General features: G+C 37.0%; 2 protein-coding genes across 4 annotated transcripts; both read right to left on the reverse strand.

Moving 5' to 3' along the window:
* Window positions 1–394: 394 nt before the first annotated feature.
* On the reverse strand, window positions 395–3,939 carry LOC141609495 (receptor-like protein EIX2). The gene is made up of 2 exons (XM_074428544.1): window positions 2,257–3,939; window positions 395–1,785 (listed from the first exon to the last, which is right to left on the reverse strand). The coding sequence occupies exons 1-2, from the start codon at window positions 3,929–3,931 to the stop codon at window positions 644–646; spliced, it is 2,817 nt and encodes a 938-aa protein (XP_074284645.1). The 5' UTR covers window positions 3,932–3,939; the 3' UTR covers window positions 395–643.
* Window positions 3,940–12,732: 8,793 nt separating this feature from the next.
* LOC141606738 (receptor-like protein EIX1) lies at window positions 12,733–18,366 on the reverse strand. 3 transcript variants are annotated; one of them, XM_074426011.1, is made up of 2 exons: window positions 15,044–17,292; window positions 12,733–13,702 (listed from the first exon to the last, which is right to left on the reverse strand). In XM_074426011.1, the coding sequence occupies exons 1-2, from the start codon at window positions 16,698–16,700 to the stop codon at window positions 12,969–12,971; spliced, it is 2,391 nt and encodes a 796-aa protein (XP_074282112.1). In that variant the 5' UTR covers window positions 16,701–17,292; the 3' UTR covers window positions 12,733–12,968. The 3 variants fall into 3 exon arrangements, 2 of the variants coding, with proteins under 2 accessions (XP_074282112.1, XP_074282113.1); XM_074426012.1 differs by having other exon boundaries at window positions 13,599–14,097; window positions 15,044–18,366; XR_012526796.1 differs by lacking the exons at window positions 12,733–13,702; window positions 15,044–17,292 and adding exons at window positions 14,010–14,097; window positions 17,308–18,366.
* Between the last annotated feature and the right edge of the window lie 228 nt (window positions 18,367–18,594).

Below are 18,594 nucleotides of genomic sequence, written 5' to 3' on the forward strand. Positions count from 1 at the left end.
CGCTCAAGAGGCACTCACAGGGACAAGGACCAAGAGGCTGATACCATGTCATATAACGTAATCCCTTGAGGGTTTCTGTATTATAGCTTGATTATATATACAAGAGTTACAACAGAGTTTAGCTAGATACCATCCTAAATATAAGGATACAATCTCGACATATCTAAGCTAATTCGGTTAGACTAATATTCACATGATATTATATACAAAATACAATTGTCAAATATTTAGATAATATTTGACTAACTAACAAGAAGCAATTTTGCAGTACTCGCTAACAAACTAGACTATGAATTTCCAGCTAAAAAATCAAATGACACAAGTTTGTAAATTCAAGTGACGATTATTTTGTAAATTCAATGTTAAACTACCTCTTGAAAAACAAAAACATCACAGCGGAGGGAATAGGGTTATGTTAATCAACCAACACCATGTTGATATTACTCGTTGTTCTAGTTGTCGTCGTTGCCTTTTCATCTGAAATAGTGAAATTGAAAACATTACTAAAACGTATATTACAAAGGCATGAAGTCCGTATGTTACACAGTACATAAAAAAACAGTACATAGAAAATATTTATTCATTAACGAGATCTATTATGCATCAGAGTACACATGTGTATCTGAATTCATACCGACTATTTTTAGGAATTTTCATTGAACCTCCTCTTGAACCTGTTCACTCTCACTTTGATTGACACATAAATTCTATCAGCAAGATCCTCAACATACCGAAAATAAGCTTGTCTCCAACCCCTCTTTATCACCAAAGTTCCGACCACGCCCCAAAATCCGGTAGCAACACCAGACATTACTGCTAGGATGAACCACATCTTGTCATATTTATCTTCTTTAACATCATCTTTTCCGGCGGTAGGATTACCATTTGTCGAACTTGGTGGCGCGTCAACTTCAGTGCAATTGTTCGACAAGGGAAACCCGCATAAACCCGAATTGCCCGCATAGATAGATGGGTCGTCAAGAGTTTGGAGTTGACTACCTGACGGAATTAGGCCATGTAGGTGGTTGTTGGATAAATTCAACTTGCTTAGCCATGATATGGAAGACAGGCTTTCTGGTATAGTCCCTGAAAGACGGTTATTTGACAGATCTAAAGATTCGAGCTCTTGGAGATTGCCTATTTTGTCAGGGATGTGTCCTGTTAGATGATTATAGGACAAATTCAATGCAAACAATATAGATATATTTGTGAGCTCCTCGGGTATTGTGCCGACTAAATGATTACTCGAGAGGTCGATAATGGACATACCCTCACTTCCCGTGGTCAGTTCAACTATTCCCTTGAAAAATTCTTGAATTTGTAGACTCACATCGTCATTTACAAAGCCACTATGAAATTGCATGGAGCCTAAACAGCGAGGAATGTGTCCAGTCAAACGATTATGTGCGAGTTCCAATACCATAAGCCGCCCAAAATTGCATAGTTGTGAGCGAATAGGTCCATTAAAATGATTTTTTCGAAGGCTGAGGAATTCCAAACCAGTACCCCCGAGTACCTTTCCAAACTGTATCTCTCCAGACAACAAGTTGTCACCGAGGTCAAGAACCCATAAGGAGTTACGATCATCTAAAAGTGATGAACCATTATTTCCTTCAAAGATTGCCCCTGATAGCTGATTTGAGGACAAATCAATCACTTGAATGTTTTCTAAATGGCCAAGCCAATTAGGTATTGTCCCAGTAAGCAAGTTGTTGTGAAGGTCCAGAACCTCTAAGTTACAGCTAAAGCAACGCCCGTCACTAGCTTTATGTTGCCGCAAGGATCCTATAATATAAGATAAGTAAATGTGAGAAAATTGTTGAATATAAAATCACGAGTTAGCATGGTATCAAATCCCAATATCTAACGTGATCAAAGTAACGATCATTAATCGAGATTGTCTTTTATCGCCGCTTGTCCAAAACCTTAAGGTGATGGTTGAGTCTCAACTATTATAATTATTTCTATTACGCTCCCTCACTCAAATACCCATTGGGCTTGAAGAGTGGTTAGTTGTGCACCGGCTCCCCCGTACCGTGTGCTGGGATTCCACTTCGAGTTTTTTGAGGGGTTTTTGAGGTTGCCAGGATTCGAACCCGTGAGTCCGTGACCTACGGTCACACTGGCTCTGATACCATGATAGATGAACCAACCCAACCAAAACCTTAAGGTGATGGTTGAGGCTCAACTATTATAATTATTTCTATTACGGCCGACCTTTTATTTAACAGTTTCAAGAGAAGTTTTAAATTGAACCTGTAAGTTGATTGCCAAAAAGATGTAATTCTCGAAGATAGCTTGAGTTCCACAACCACCCGGGTAATTCTCCTGAGATGCCAGTATAGGAAAGATCCAACTGTATGATCTGAGTTTGATTCTTTAACCATTGAGGAAACACCGTGTTTATCACACAAGAACGGACATTAAAAACTCGAAGTTGAAAGGGAGGTTTCCAGTTGACACTCGAGTTGAGATTGAGGCTAAGATTGTTGAAACCCATATCCAAATACGACAATTTCGGGAGGTTACCAATGTCGAAGACGGTACCCTGGAGGGAATTCGATGAGATGTCTAGATGCTCTATCTCGGTTAAATGTGGTATAAAATCAGGAATCAATCCGCTCAACTGGTTATCTGACAAATCCAAATACGTTAATGCTGCCAATTTAACGTAAGACGCAGGAATTTGACCTTTAAAATTATTTTCTGAAAGATCAAGATACTTCAAGTTCGTGAGTTGTCCTAACAAAGGCGGTAAACTACCATTTATCGCATTAAAATATAGATCAAGGTATTCTAACTCAAAAGCAGCACACACTGACGAACTCGTAAAATTTAGATCTAGGATATCTTCTTGGAGAATAAAATTGTAGGATAAATCCAAGTGTTTCAAATTGCAAGGATTTCCCATAATCCCCATAATTCCACCTTCAACATAATTAAAGCTATTTGAACTCAAATCAAGTACCTCAAGGCGCCTCATGGCTCTAAACCACAGCGGAACTGGTCCACTAAAATTATTGTGGCTGAGAGATAGGGATCTGAGGAAAACCATAGTTTTGAGAACAGAAGGAAGAGGACCTTCAAAGTCGTTGAAGCTAAGATCGAGATGCTGAAGAGTGGAAAAAAATGTATTGGAAGTATTTGATATTAATGGCTCAGATAAATGCGAGTTTTGTAACCAACAATTTGATAGGCTAAGCGATGAAAGAGAAGGAAGTGTCATGAGAACTTTAAAAGTGTCGTGTGCTCGGGATAGGTTGTGGCTGCTAATGTCAAGAGACTGCAATTTTAAAAGACCAGATGTCCATCTGAAAGCATCAATGTGCAAAGCATTGTGCAAAGCATTTTGTTCATAGCATCTATCCGAAACATAATCAACATGAAGGTCAAGGTGTACCAGATTTGTGAGGTTGCCAAGTTGAGGGGGAAGGGGGCCGGAAAAGCCAGCTGAAGAGAGATTTAGATACCTTAACTGGCTCATGGATCCTATGAATTCTGGAATGCGACTTCTAGAAAAATTATTTCCGCTCAAGTCCAAGTGAGTTAGGAGCTTAAGTTTGAGCAAAGCCGAACTTACTCCAAAAGATACCATGGAAACTTGAGGATCGGGCAGACAATCAGTAATGTCATATATGACTTCATAGTCATAGTGATGTCGTGGCAAACTCCGGAGATTCAACTTGATGACATTGTGAGTGACATTGTCACAAGTAACTCCGTGCCATTGACAACAATCTTGACCAACCCATGAAGAAAGGCGGTCCAAAGGATCTTTGGTGAAGCTTTGTTTGAACTTCAACAAGGCTTCTTGTTCATGCTTTTTGCACCTTATGTAGCCTAATGATTCAGGTTCTTCGCCATGTACACATAGTGATGTGAACACCCGCAAAAGAACAATGACTAAGAGAAAGCAGGATCTCCCCATCATAGTGAGAGGAAATCAGTACTTACGAATTTTTAGTGGAGTTAAATGATGTAGTTCATCTTATTTTGGGAAAAAAAACATGGTGCTTTAATATGTGAATTTTTTTGAAAAGTCTCGTTTTTCTGAACAAAACTTTACGTTGCAATGTAACATCCAAAAGTCCAAAAGTCCAATATCAACAAAACTTTCTACACCCTTTTTTACGTTTCAAAATTATAGACTTTAATACATTTCAAACATTCATATACGCCCCATTCACAAATACCCATAACGAAAATAAGAGAGATTCACTTCATCAAATCAAAATAATTTTCATCGTAAAACAGGGGTGTAGCCAGAACCGAAATTTAGGAGTAGCTAAATTTCTTCTTGTAGTTTAGTATCTTTGATAAGACTGCATTTTAAAATATTTTCGGGTAGCGAAATCAATAATTTAAATTGTTTTTTTTTTTTTTTTGGGATTTGCATTGTAGCTCCCCCGGTGTAAAACCAACTGATAGTGAGGTTGAATCGTTATCTTCACCAAGCCATGAAGAAAAGCGGTTCATAGGATCTTCTCTTCGGTGAAGCTTGCCTTGAACATTAACAAAGCTCCTTTTGTTTATGCTTTTTGCAACTTCTAAGGATTCAGGTTCTTTGCCAAAGAGCATACATATTCAGAGCAATGAAGCGTGCGTTTCATAACTCTTTATCTAATGCGGCATAGTTCGATTAATCCAGTCGTTCATCTCCCAGTCTTCCATTTATTTCTCGGCATTGTTTTTTCTTCTTAGTCAGACAAGAAAGATTTGTATGTGAACATGTCGCAGGGATGATTTCTTAGTCAGAGATTCCATTATAGCATTACATTAACATGTACAGTCAAGAAAGATTTCTCAATCATCCAATCATTTTTTTTTTTTGACAATCAACAACCTCAATCCCATCATTAATTCTACAAGTACTAAAACAAACCAATCATTAATTCTACAAGTACTAAAACAAACCAACAACCTCAATCCCATTGTGAACGCTCAACAAACCCATTGTGAACTACGACAGCTAGACCGCAACCTCAATCACCGATAGTGGCTGCATCAACGTTAAAAAAGAAAGGAGTATTACTAACACAAAGTCCTTATGGTATAACAGACAGAGTTCAAATCAAATAAGGAATAAAAACAAGTAGGTTATTCATTAACAAGATCTAGAGTTCTCTTTTGTATCGGTAAGACGGTAATCATAGCCCTATTTTTAGGAATTCTCATTGAACCTCCTCTTAAACATGTTCACCCTCACTTTTACCGGCACATAAATTCTATCACCAAGATCCTCAACATACCGAAAATAAGCTCGTCTCCAACTCCTCTTTATTACCAAAGATCCCACGACACCCCAAAATCCAGTAGCAACACCAAACATTACAGCTAGGATGAACCACATCTTATCATATGTATCTTCTTTCTCGACATCATCTTTCCCCGCGGTAGGTTTAGTGAAATCGTTTGGCAGGGGAAATCCGCATAAATCTGAGTTGCCCGCATAGATAGATGGGTCGTCAAGAGTTTGGAGTTGACTACCCGATGGAATAGGGCCATGTAGGTTGTTGTTGGATAAATTCAACTTGCTTAGCCATGATATGGAAGACAAACTCTGCGGTATAGTCCCTGAAAGATGGTTATTTGACAAGTCCAAAGATTCGACCCTTTTCAGATTGCCTATATTTCCCGGAATGTGTCCTGATAGATGATTGTATGACAAGTTCAACGCAAACAATGCGACTATATTTGTGAGCTCCTCAGGGATTGTGCCGACTAAATAATTGCTTGAGAGGTCGATTATGGACTGACCGCCTCTTGTTCTGGTGCTTACTTCAACAATTCCCTTGACAATTTCTATAACTTGTATGTCCGGAGCATTACTGATTTCCATAATATAGTCAAATGGCATGGAGCCTAAACATGGAGGAATGTGCCCTGTCAAATGATTTTGACTCAATTCCAATATTAAAAGAGACTTGAGTTCGCATAGCTGTGAGCGAATGGGCCCACTGAAACGATTACCTCGTAGACTGAGGATTTGCAACTCAATATCCGGCGGTATCTTTCCAAATTGTATCTCTCCGGACAACATGTTCTCACTGAGGTCAAGCATCCATAAGCCGTTTTCAATATTAAACAGTGATGAAACATTATTTCCATCAAAGATTGCCCCTGTTAGCAGATTTGAGGACAAATCTATCACTTCAATTCCTTTTAAATGACCAACCCATTTAGGTATTGTCCCGGTTAGCAAGTTGTTGTGAAGGTCCAGCCATAGCATGTAACAGCTATAATAAGGTTCATCACAATCTATATATTGTGGCAAGGATCCTATAAAAAAAGTTATTGTGAGAAAATTGTTTAAATAAATAAAATCATGAGTTAAAGTAACGATCACAAACCACAAATGTATACCATATAACTTATCTAGTGGGGCAAGCCCAATGCAACAGTTTATTGCGGCTTATTTTTTTTTTTACTGAATCCATTTCTTTCATTTCTATACCTTTACTTTATGCACAACTAGTTTTATGCCCGTGCAAAAATTGCACGGTCTACATCGATAAAATTTGTTGAATATATATTTTATTGTCAGAAAATCCACGGTTAGGCATTATATTATGACATTTCAATTTTTTGATTTAAGTCATATTTTTAATTTAACAGAATGTAAAAATTGGTAAACGAAATATGTTGCAGACTATTTTTAACCCGTATTCTAACTATAATTCGACTCCTATTCACTTTTACCCGTATTTTATCCTGACATGGTTAATCTGTTTAATGTAATCTAAATTAACCAGACTTGTATAATCCAAATGCAATCATAATGAATTGATTAAGCTCGTTTACAGGCGACTTGATGTGAATCAATATAAAAAAAAACAATATTAGAAATAACCACATAATAATAGACGTGGAATCCAAATTGTTCGATAGCCCGAGTATCGCCGTTTTAAGGTTACTGGGTCAAGTAATAAGAATAAGTCAAAGAAAAAAATTTAGATTTGTCTTATATGCTAAAATGAGATGGGTACTTACCCGTTTTAATGTTAAAGCGGGATACTTTTATTTTAAGGGAGTCTAACTGGAGACAAACCTAACACCATACATAAAATACAAATTGCATGAATATGGTTCAAATAGTAATTTTATATTACTTAGAATTGATTAAACCTGCAATCAATACATGACTTAGTCAACATTCCTAATATGGGTTAAACCTGCATTTTAGAATTGATTACTTAAAATTGATTAAAAGTAATGTTAATTAATAGTACATGGCTTAGTCAACATTCCTAATATGGGTTAAACCTCCATTTTATTTATCCAAAAGAATTATAAACCCAATTATTTGACCCATAACCTCCCAGTGAGGATCCTCTGTCCCATTTGGTGTCCCATTCTGTGTGCCACACCACTTAGCTTCCAACACCTCAACAAATTAATATATATATTGTAATATTTTATTTTGCCACAAGTGACATGTTGAAATGTAAGTGGTGTGGCACACAGAATGGGACACCAAAGTGGGACAGAGGATCCTCACTGATAACCTCCCATATTCATAAGTCATGTAACTCATAACCCTCCAATCTCCATGTACCCGCATTTTTCGTAAATTTTGTTGCCTCAAAGTGTAAAACATATAACCCTACCACTGCCAAAATCCTGCCGCCTTATATTTCACCTGCTTCTCATTACACTTCCGTTTCACCTCAACACTATCGCCTCTTCAAGATCGTTGGTGCTCCAGTTGACTCTTAATCTCGCAGTTTAATAATTTAATAGAAAATATGGCCAAAAAATTCGTTTGGCTAAAAATAGTTTAATAAAAAATATGGCCAAGCGTAGGTGAATTTTTTTGGCCATATTTTTCAGGTTCAATAATTTTTTATTTTTTTTACCAAAACAATTCTGATTTTTTTCTTATTTAACAAATTTTAACAATTAATTTTTTTCTTTCTAACCATTAATTTTAAATCTCGAAAATTTCTGGAAACTTACTTTATTTTCAAGTTTTCAATTTTTTTTTTTCAATTTCAGTAATTTTAACGAATAAATAATTTTTTTTAAAACTTTATTTCCTCATTTCTATCTCATTTAATTCACATTATTTCACTAAGGTTTGAATAAATGGTATTTAATGTTTTCTTATTATGTCTTACAAATTTGATTATAAAGAAAAATTAGGTTGTTTCCAAGTTGTATTTATTAATCTAGTTAATTAATGAGTTTATCTTAATAAGATCAAGTCTGAATTATATTTTTTTAATTTTTTTTCTCACTAATTTGTGTTCTTTAATATATTTTTTATTAAGTGACTTATAGTTTTTCGATTTTTCGAATTTTTTTCCTCAAAGTTTGATGAACTCAGTTGTGCACTCTTGAAAAAGAGAAAAAAAAATGCAAAACAAAATGAAGTATAGGAAAGAGAGTAATTAAATAATTACAATGATCATGGAGGTCCCTACCTAAAAAAGGTGTTTTTAATTTCATCAGCCAATGGGAAGCTAAGAAAAAACCTAGCTTTTATACTAGGTAGATGTTTTTTTAATGGTTCATGTTTAAGCAACCAATTTATAGTATCATGGTTCAAAGAAAAGCTTCCAATGAACCTGTAAGTTGATTGCCCGAAAGACGAATATTTTGAAGATAGCTCGAATTCCATAGCCATCCTGGCAATTCTCCCGAGATGCCAGTATAGGAAAGATCCAATTCTTCAATCTGTGTTTGATTCTTTAACCATGGAGGGAACAACGAGTTTATGACACAAGAATGAACATTAAAAACTAGAAGCTGAAAGGGAGGTCGCCAGTTGAAACACGAATCGAGATTGAGATTAAGATTGTTGTAATTCATATCCAAATACAACAATTTTGAGAGGTTACCAATGCCGAAGACGGTACCTTGCAGGGAGTTCGATGAGATGTGAAGGACCTCTATCTGGGTTAAATGTCCAATAAAATCCGGAATCAATCCACTCAGCCTATTGTATGACAAATCCAAATACTTCAAAGCTGACAAATTCACAAAAGATACTGGAATTTGACCTTTGAACTCATTGTATGAAAGATCGAGGTAATTTATGTTTGTGAGTTGACCCAAGAAAGACGGCAAACTACCATTCATCATATAATTACGTGAAAGATCAAGGTATTTCAAGTTTGTGAGTTGTCCCAACAAAGATGACAAACTACCATTCATCTTATTACCTGATAGATCAAGGTATTGTAAGTCAAAAGCATCACATCCAGATAAATTCATAGAAGACTCTAGGATATCTCCTTGGGAAATATAATTACGAGACAAATCCAAGTGTTTGAATCCGCAAGGATTTCCCATAATTCCCATAATCCCACCCTCCACATAACTAAACCTATTGAAACTCAAATCAAGAAATTCGAGGCACCTCATAGCCCTAAGCCAGAGCGGAACTGACCCATTAAAATTATTAAAACTGAGAGATAAGGATCGAAGAGAACCCATATTTTTAAATACAGATGGAAGAGGACCTTCAACATGGTTTAAGCTAAGATCAAGATGATGAAGAGTGGGAAAAAATGAATTAGAAGTATTCCCTGTTAATGTCTCATATTGATGCAAATTATGTAAAGCGCATTTAGATAGACCAAGTGCAGAAAGAGAAGGAAGTGTGTTGAGTACTTTAAATGTGTCGTGTGCCCGGGACAGGTTACAGCTGCTCATGTCTAGAGACTGCAGTTTTAAAAGACCAGATGCCCATCTGAGAGCATCACTATATATATTTTGTGAGCATGAAACAGGAAAACTAAGATCAAGGTGTACCAGGTTAGTGAGGTTGCCAAGTTGAGGGGGAATGGGGCCAGAAAAGCCAGCAGAAGAAAGATTTAGATACCTTAAATGCTTCAAAGATCCTATGAATTCTGGAATTTGACTTCCAGAAAAGTTATTCCCGCTTAAGTCCAAGTGAGTTAGGAGCTTTAGTTCGAGCAAAGCCGAACTTACTCCAGAAGATACCATGGAAACTCGAGGATCATCCTCGAGACAAATTGTTTCATCATACTTGACATTGTAATATTGATAGGAAGGCAGACTACGGAGATTCAACTTGACGACATGGAGAGTAACATTGTCGCAGGTGACTCCGTGCCATTGACAACAATATTCACCAACCCATGACGAAAGGCGGTTCATAGGATCTTCGATGAAGCTTTGTTTGAACTTTATCAAAGCTTCTACTTCACGCTTTTTGCACTTTATTAAGTCTAAAGATTCGGGGTCTTTGCCATGTACACATAGTGATGCATGGAGCATCTGCAAAATAACAGTGACAAAGAGAATGCAGGATCTTCCCATCATAGGAACAGAAAATCAATTCAAATTTTATGTTTTAGTGGTTGAGAAAAGAGAAAATATTAGCAGAGTTCACTGATAGTTCCATATGGTAATAAAAAAAGTTGAAAGTCTTCTGTCTTGCTTAAATAAAAATTTACACTCCCAATTTTACGGTGCAAGATTCTGGATCGAATGTGCATTGACAATCAAATGGGGCATAGTCAAGGTCTCCTCTTTGATAATAAAAAAAGTAGTTCATTAAAATAAAAGGTGTATAGTATAAAAATGAGTTATGAGTCAATTCAATTGTATATAATCATCCACCATTGCAGCAATGCAGCATACATATTCAGAGCAATGAAGCGTTCGATTCATACCTCTTTATCTATATCGGCATAGTTTGATTAATCCAGTAACTCATCTCCCAGTCTTCCACTTGTTTCTCGGCATTGTTTCTTCGTCTCGACTGTCTATGCATTCCAGCTTTGTCATAAGGAGGCGGCATGGCGCAGGGGCCTGTATAAGACAGTTAACATCATACTCCCAAGCCATTTTAAGTAAATTCATTCTAATTCTCAGTTTGTAACCAATATTTTTAACAGAAAACTAAGATGTAATCTCTCCGTCCCGGTCATTTATTTACCTATTTAATTTTAGGGTGTCTCATTCATTTGTTTACCTTTCTATATTAGATAGCCTTTTGTGAGTAATTTGATCATACACATCCATCATGTCCACAAACCACCACAAATGACTTCGTTTCTTTTCTTTGGTCTTTGTGTCAAAACCAAAGGTAAACAAATAACCGGGATGGAGGGAGTAACAAGAATACATCAAATCATTAACAATCATCCAATTAAAACAACTAATTGCATCATTAATTTTTCAAGGACTTTGCATAACAAACCAACAAATAATGAAAAACCCTAGAATCAATCGCAAAATCAAACCTTTTAGCCGTATCAGTAAGGCAATTAATCATTGTTTGAGCATCAGGATTCTGGGCATTGCTTAATTCCAACCAATTTCTTCCCAAGTTTTTCTCTCAACATTAAAACCCGTTTAAATTATGAAACAAAACACATAAAGAATCAAGATTAGCATTAAATTCAGATTGTTTTCCAGCTGAATCATAATATTCCAATGCAGATAAAAGGTTGATTCTTTAACTTCAATAAAATGTCAAATTACATCATCTAATTCAGAAAAACGATGAGTTCTTTGATGATTTAGTGGAAGTAGGCAATTGTGAAATTGCATGTTTTGTATGATTGATTATAAATAGGAGAATTTGGGGAAGTTCTCATCTTTATGATGATGAATTGATGATTGATGATTATGATTCTGGGAAGTGAAGAATAATCGTGAATTTTTGTCCGTCCTTCTGATTTCTTTCTGCCTCGACCTTCACTTCAATTCAGAATAACCCGATTAAATTCCGAAATTTAAGCTGGACTTGAATTTTCCTGACCAATCCAATCCGAATATTGAAACGATGGGTTCTGACTTCTGAGATGGATTTTAACTGTAGAGGTGGCAATTATTGACACGACCCGAAAACATGACACGAACCCGACACGAAATTAGCGGGCTAGGGTCAAGATGTTGTGACCCATTTAAGTAATTGGGTTAGCACGGACACGACACGAAACTTTAATGGGTCGGGTTAGGGTTGAGCTCTTTTGACACGAACCCGACACGAATAACCCGCTTATTTAAAAGTGTCAATAATCCACCCAAACAACTTAAAAATAAGTTGACAAGAACGCGAACACGACACGACCTTTTTAAAGTTGACACGAACACGAACCCAACACGAACCATATTAGTGAGAGATTCTGTAAATCTAGACTTTGATCAGTTTGATGTCTCCTTGAGCCTCAAGTTTGGAAGATCTTATTGAGGAAGATTGTTCACGAACCCCTTGTCCGTGGGTTTTAAATTTGCTAGAAGAAAACATTATTGTTAATCCTTCTTGTCATTTTTGTGGAGAGGATCATATTGTGATTCAATCTCTAGCTGAATTGTTTTGAGATTGTGGTTTAATCTCGAAAGTCTGGGCGGGTTCATACTTGGGTATCAACACCGTAAATGATTTAGGAGGTAATATTGATATGCGGATCGTAAGTTGGGTTGGTTATTTGGGGAAATTAGATGAAGGTGGAAGTAAATTCAGGGCTGAGTCGAATCTTGAGGCTCATGCCTTGGGTATCTGTGAGGTTCTTGAATGAGCCTTTATCATTGACCAAAATATACCGCAATGGCTTATTATTGATAATCACCAACATTCCAGCCTCCTCCCACGCCCCCTGTGTCATCACAGAAGAGTTCCTGAGCATCAACTTCGACCGCACCTGTGAACAGAGGATTAAAACATGTAGTACAACAATTTCCACTGTTTCCCTAGACTACACCGAGAGCTTCTTGTATCAACTTGAATATTACTAAAATATGCATATTACAAGCTTTAGCCATTGCATTTTCATCTTAAATTGAAAACATTACTAAAATGCATATTACAAGTTTACAACGGCATCAAGTCCGTATGTTACACACTACATAGAGTAGTTCAAATCACATAATGCAGTAAAAGGGAATGCATACATACATACATACATACAAATCCTTATTCACTAACAACATCTATTATGCATCACAGTACTCGTCTGTATCTCAATTCATACCAACTACCCCGTACTTCCTTACGAATTCTCGTTGAACCTCGTCTTAAACCTGTTTACTCTCACTTTGATTGGTACATAAATTCGATCAGCTAGATCCTCAACATACCGAAAATAAGCATGTCTCCAACTCCTCTTTATTACCAAAGTTCCAACCACGCCCCAAAATCCGGTAGCAACACCTGACATTACGGCTAGGATGAACCACATCTTATCATATTTATCTTCTTTCTCAACATTATCTTTTCCGGCAGTATGCCTCGATGGCGAGTCAAATTCAGTGCAATTGTTCAAGGGAAACCCGCATAAACCAGAATTGTTCGCATAGATAGATGGGTCATCAAGAGTTTGAAGTTGTGCACCTGTCGGAATTCGGCCATGTAGGTTGTTGTTGGACAAATTCAACTTGCTTAGCCATGATATGGAAGACAAGCTTTGTGGTATAGTCCCTGAAAGATGGTTATTGGACAAATCCAGAGATTCGACCGTCTTCAAGTTGCCTATATTTTCTGGAATGTGTCCCGTAAGATGATTATACGACAAGTTCAATGCAAACAATGCTGATATATTTGTGAGCTCTTCGGGTATTGTACCGACTAAATAATTGCTTGAGAGGTCAATTATGGATCCCCCTGTTGTTCCGGTGGACACTTCAACTATTCCCTTAACAATTTCTACAAGTTGTACGTCCTCAATACCAGCAGGTTGTAGAGTATAGTTAAATTCAATGGATCCTAAACAGCGAGAAATGTGCCCTGTCAAACGATTCTGACTCAGTTCCAATACAAAAAGCGATTTCAGTTCACAGATCTGCGAGCAATAGGCCCAATGAAATGATTTCCTCGCAGACTGAGTATTTCCAAATTATTATCCGGGTGAACATTTCCAAATTGTATCTCTCCGGATAACAGGTTGTCACTAAGATCAAGCACTGTTAAGAGATTTCCAATATGAAAATGTAATGAAGAATTATTTCCATCAAAGATTGGCCCTGATAGTAGATTGGACGACAAATCTATCACTTGAAGAGTTTCTAAATTGCCTAGCCATTTAGGTATTGTCCCTGTTAACAAGTTGTTGTGAAGATCTATCCATTTGAGGTTACATCTATTATGTCCATCATCACAAGCTATATGTTGCGGCAAGGAACCTATAAGAAAAGTTATTGTGAGATAATTGTTTAAATAAATAATATTGTCCCACAATGGCCAAATATTGATTACTTAGAGATTTTCTATGATCAAAGCGTCTTGCTTGTGATGGGTACATTTCGTCACAAGCTGAAAACGGGGTAAAATGTGACCCATTTAAGACGAAAATGTAACCATTTTACCTAAAAAGTTACCGGAACAATTTCCTAAGCTATAACAATTTGTCATTAAAATGGCGATATTTAGCCCGTCTTCAGCTTGTGACGAAAAGTGTCCGTCTTCAATGAGAATTGGTGTTCTATGATATACCCTCATATTTTTTAATTTTTTCCCATATATCCCTCATGTTTCTATCTTTCTACCATATACCCCTAAATCTTTTATATTTCTACCATATACCAATCATAATTAATCCTCCACATGGCAACATCCACACTCCTTACCACCGAAACACCGATCCCTTCACGGTGAAACTCCACCAAAACTCGTTTCCTACCCACTGTTCTGCCTTACGAAAGTTGTTTTGGGTGTGTTGGATACTTGGATATGAGGTGGAGGTGGTGGCTAGGGTGTGGTCTAGACCTACCGGTAGGGATATGTGTTGGCAGTTCCTGGTGGCATGATGGTGGTAGGGTGTTCTTCTCGGTTGTGTTGCAAGATGAGATGTTCACCTTTGAGCTCGTTTTATCCTCACTTAAGCCCAAAAGTACAAGGCATTGTTACTAAGTGGTGGGTGGAATTCTTTATAAACAAATCACAAGCTCCTTATTTTCCCAATGTGGGACAGATTTACTCTCAGTATCTTGGGGTGTTACATTCGTTTTGTGGCGGGTCTAGTGGCAATGAGGAGGTTGGCGGTAAGGATTTCAAGAAACATTGAAATCCAGCCTTCTAAGCACGTCAAACATTTAATGTAACAATTTCAAGAAAAAAGTAAACATTGACCTGTAAGTCGATTGCCAGAAAGTTGTATGTATTGAAGATAGCTGGAGTTCCACAGCCATCCGGGTAATTCTCCTGAAATACCAGTACCAGAAAGGTCCAAGTCTACAATCTGAGTTTGATTTCTTAACCATGGAGGAAACACCGTACTTATCACACAAGAATGAACATTAAAAGTTCGAAGTTGAAAAGGAGGTCGCCAGTTCAAACTCGTGTCGAGATTGAGGTTAAGATTGTTGGAATTCATATCCAAATACGTCAGTTTTGAGAGGTTACCAATGCCGAAGACGGTACCTTGGAGGGAGTTCGATGAGATGTCCATGTGCTCTATCTGGGTTAAATGTCCAATAAAATCTGGAATCAATCCATTCAACTGATTGTATGACAAATCCAAATACTTCAATGCTGACAAATTCACAAAAGATGCAGGAACTCGACCTTTAAACTCATTGTATGAAAGATCCAGGTAACTTAAGTTTGTGAGTTTTCCAAACGAAGTCGGCAAACTACCATTCATCGCCCCATTACCACCTAGGTTAAGGTACTCTAACTCAAAAGCACGACACCCAGATAAAGTCGTAAATGACTTTAAGATATCTTCTTGGGTAATACTATTTTCGGACAAATCCAAGTGTTTGAAGCTGCAAGGATTTCCCATTATTCCCATAATCCCACCCTCCACATAACTCAAGCCATTTTCACTCAAATCAAGAACTTCAAGGTGCGTCATGGCTCTAAACCAGAGCGGAATTGACCCAGTAAAATTGTTGTTCTTGAGATAGAGGGATCGAAGGGAAACCATAATTTTAAGAACGGGTGGAAGTGGACCGTCAAAGCTATTCCACCCAAGATCAAGATGTTGAAGAGTGGGGAAATATGTATTTGAAGTATTAAATATTAATTCCTTGGATAAATGCGAGTTATCTAACAAGCAATGAGATAGGCTAAGCCCTGAAAGAGAAGGAAGTGTGCTGAGCACTTTAAATGTGTCGTGTGCTCGGGACAGGTTATAGTTGCTCATGTCAAGAAACTGCAATTTTAAAAGACCAGATGCCCATATGAAACCTTCAGCATATAAACCACGTGCTGTAGAGCATACATAATAAACATAAAGATCAAGGTGTACAAGATTTGTGAGGTTGCCAAGTTGAGGGGGAAGGGGGCCAGAGAAGCCAGCTGAAGAGAGATTTAGATACCTTAAATGCCTCAAAGATCCGATGAATTCCGGAATTTGACTATCAGAAAAGTTATTCCCGCTTAAGTCCAAGTGATTTAGGCGCTTAAGTTCGAGCAAAGCCAAACTTACTCCAGGAGATACCATGGAAACTTGACGATCGGGCAGACAACGAATAACGTCGTCCATGACATCATCATTATAGTAATGTGGTAGCTCAGTACGGAGATTCAACCTGATGACATTGTGAGTGACCTTGTCACAGGTAACTCCGTGCCATTGACAACAATCTTCACCAACCCATGAGGAAAGGCGGTTCATAGGATCTTGGGTAAAGCTCTGTTTGAACTTCAATAGAGCATCTAGTTCATGTTTTTTACACCTTATAAAGCCTAAGGATTCAAGTTCTTTGGCATGTACACATAGTGAGGATTGCAACATTTGCAAAAGAACAATGACAACAAGAAACGAGATTCTTCCCATCATAGGAAGAGGAAATCAATTTCAAAAACTTAGTGGAGTTTAGAGTTAGTTCATCTTATTTTGGGTAGTTTAACCTGTAAGAAAAGACAAGTCTTTTGTCTTCGTAAGACCTTTCTTACTTAATTAGTGTCAATATCAAACAAACTTTCTAAACCCATTTTTATGTTTGAAGAGTCAAAACTAGATGCATTCCAAACATCCATATCACGTATGTATAGCCATTCATATATACGAGACCACGTCACAAAGTAATGACTTTCTAGACCCTTTGCCACCCCCCAAAATGACGAGAGAGACTTCCACTTCATACGGACAAAGGACCTTACCTATCGTAATAAGCACTGGCTTATGATGATATAGTAAGTTTTCTCATGTCTAACAACCATCGGTGTGGGACACCAACATGTGATTTTTATGAGTTTATTCAATTTGAAACTACATTGCAATCTAACAGCCACATGAAATTATGCACGAAAATTTTTTGTAATAATGTCGAATGTTGTAAAAATCAATGATGTCGTTAGAAGATTTCCAGTAAATAAAGTCTGAAGCAATCATGAGATAAATTGAAATTTGTAAACATGAGAATACAGGAAGTGGGATGTTTTACCTGTATAAAGATTGGAGAGCACCACAGTAAGCAAAAGATGCATCCCCGTCGGTGCAACAAAGGGATTTCCATTACAGTAAGCATAAGGCTCTCTTTACACAAATTTGATCATCTTATTCCCTTCTTTAATTTCCTCTGAAACCAGCACATTTCCCAAGTGAATCCCTAACCTTATGGAGCCAAATTGTGGGCATTGAATTCATCAAATTCCCTCTGAACTTATAATAAAACTTGCAATTTCTCATTAGGATCGTTATTTTCCAAGCAGCGTAAACAATGACAGCGTAGCTGAAAAAAAAGCGCACATTTTAAGGAAGGTAGGAGACCTCATCGTCGAACATTAATCCTTGTCAATTTTCCCCAATGACCTAAATTCACTGTTAATACTCTTTCATCCTCAATCATTCAATCAAATCATAACAAACCAACAAAACTCTTGAATCAATCCCAAAATCAAACCTTTAACCAGTATCAATAACACAATTAATCATAGTTATAGCTTCAGGCCGCCATCAGGGCATTACTTAATTCCAACCGATTTCCTCAAAATCAAACACATAATGAATCAACATTAGCATTCAACCCAGATTCATAATATTCCGATGCAGATAAAGGTTGATTCTTTAACATCAATAACATGCCAATTACATCATCTAATTCAGAACAAAGTTCAGTTCTTTGATGATTTCTGTGAAGTGGGTAATTGGGAAATTGCATCTTTTGTATGATGAAAAGTGTAGATTGGATATAAATAGGAGATTGTAAATTGGTGTTTTGGTAAATCAAGGGTTTTGTGTGTTGAATAAAATCGTAGTGAAGAAGAATTATACTTACAGATTTTTGGGAAGGTTTTCATCTTGATGATGATGATGATGATGATGATGAAGAATTGATGATGATTCTGGCCAGTGAAGAAGAATTGTGAATTTGTTTTTGTCTCCTTTACTTCCGTCATGTAAGAATTGTATTAACTCGCCCGTTGAGAATAACCCGACTAGCATCCGAAATTAAGCCGAAACCGGATCGTTCTGACCATATCCGATCTAATCTGAATGTTAATTGTTGCATATAGAGCTATAAACTACTTTGAGTACTTTTCCTAAATAATTTGATAATAACAACACATCTGAAAACGCACCAGCCTAAAATGACTCGATTTTTATCTAAATACTTGTAAACCTGAATTGACTTAACATGTTTTACCCATTTTTAAGGTCTAATTGTAAGTGTTGAATTAAGTTAAGACAATATTAATCAATAATTCAATACAATGTGAATGTGAATGTT

The sequence above is a fragment of the Silene latifolia genome, chromosome 10 (genome assembly GCF_048544455.1).
Source record: "Silene latifolia isolate original U9 population chromosome 10, ASM4854445v1, whole genome shotgun sequence".
NCBI classification, from domain to species: Eukaryota; Viridiplantae; Streptophyta; class Magnoliopsida; order Caryophyllales; family Caryophyllaceae; genus Silene; species Silene latifolia.

Coding starts and splice junctions, on each gene's coding strand:
- LOC141609495 (XM_074428544.1), bottom strand. CDS start 3,931: ATGATGGGGAGATCCTGCTTTCTCTTAGTCATTGTTCTTTTGCGGGTG. Junction 1,786..2,256: donor TTTTGGCAATCAACTTACAG/GTTCAATTTAAA, acceptor CTTATATTATAG/GATCCTTGCGGCAACATAAA.
- LOC141606738 (XM_074426011.1), bottom strand. CDS start 16,700: ATGATGGGAAGAATCTCGTTTCTTGTTGTCATTGTTCTTTTGCAAATG. Junction 13,703..15,043: donor TTCTGGCAATCGACTTACAG/GTCAATGTTTAC, acceptor ATCGTTTGACAG/GGCACATTTCTCGCTGTTTA.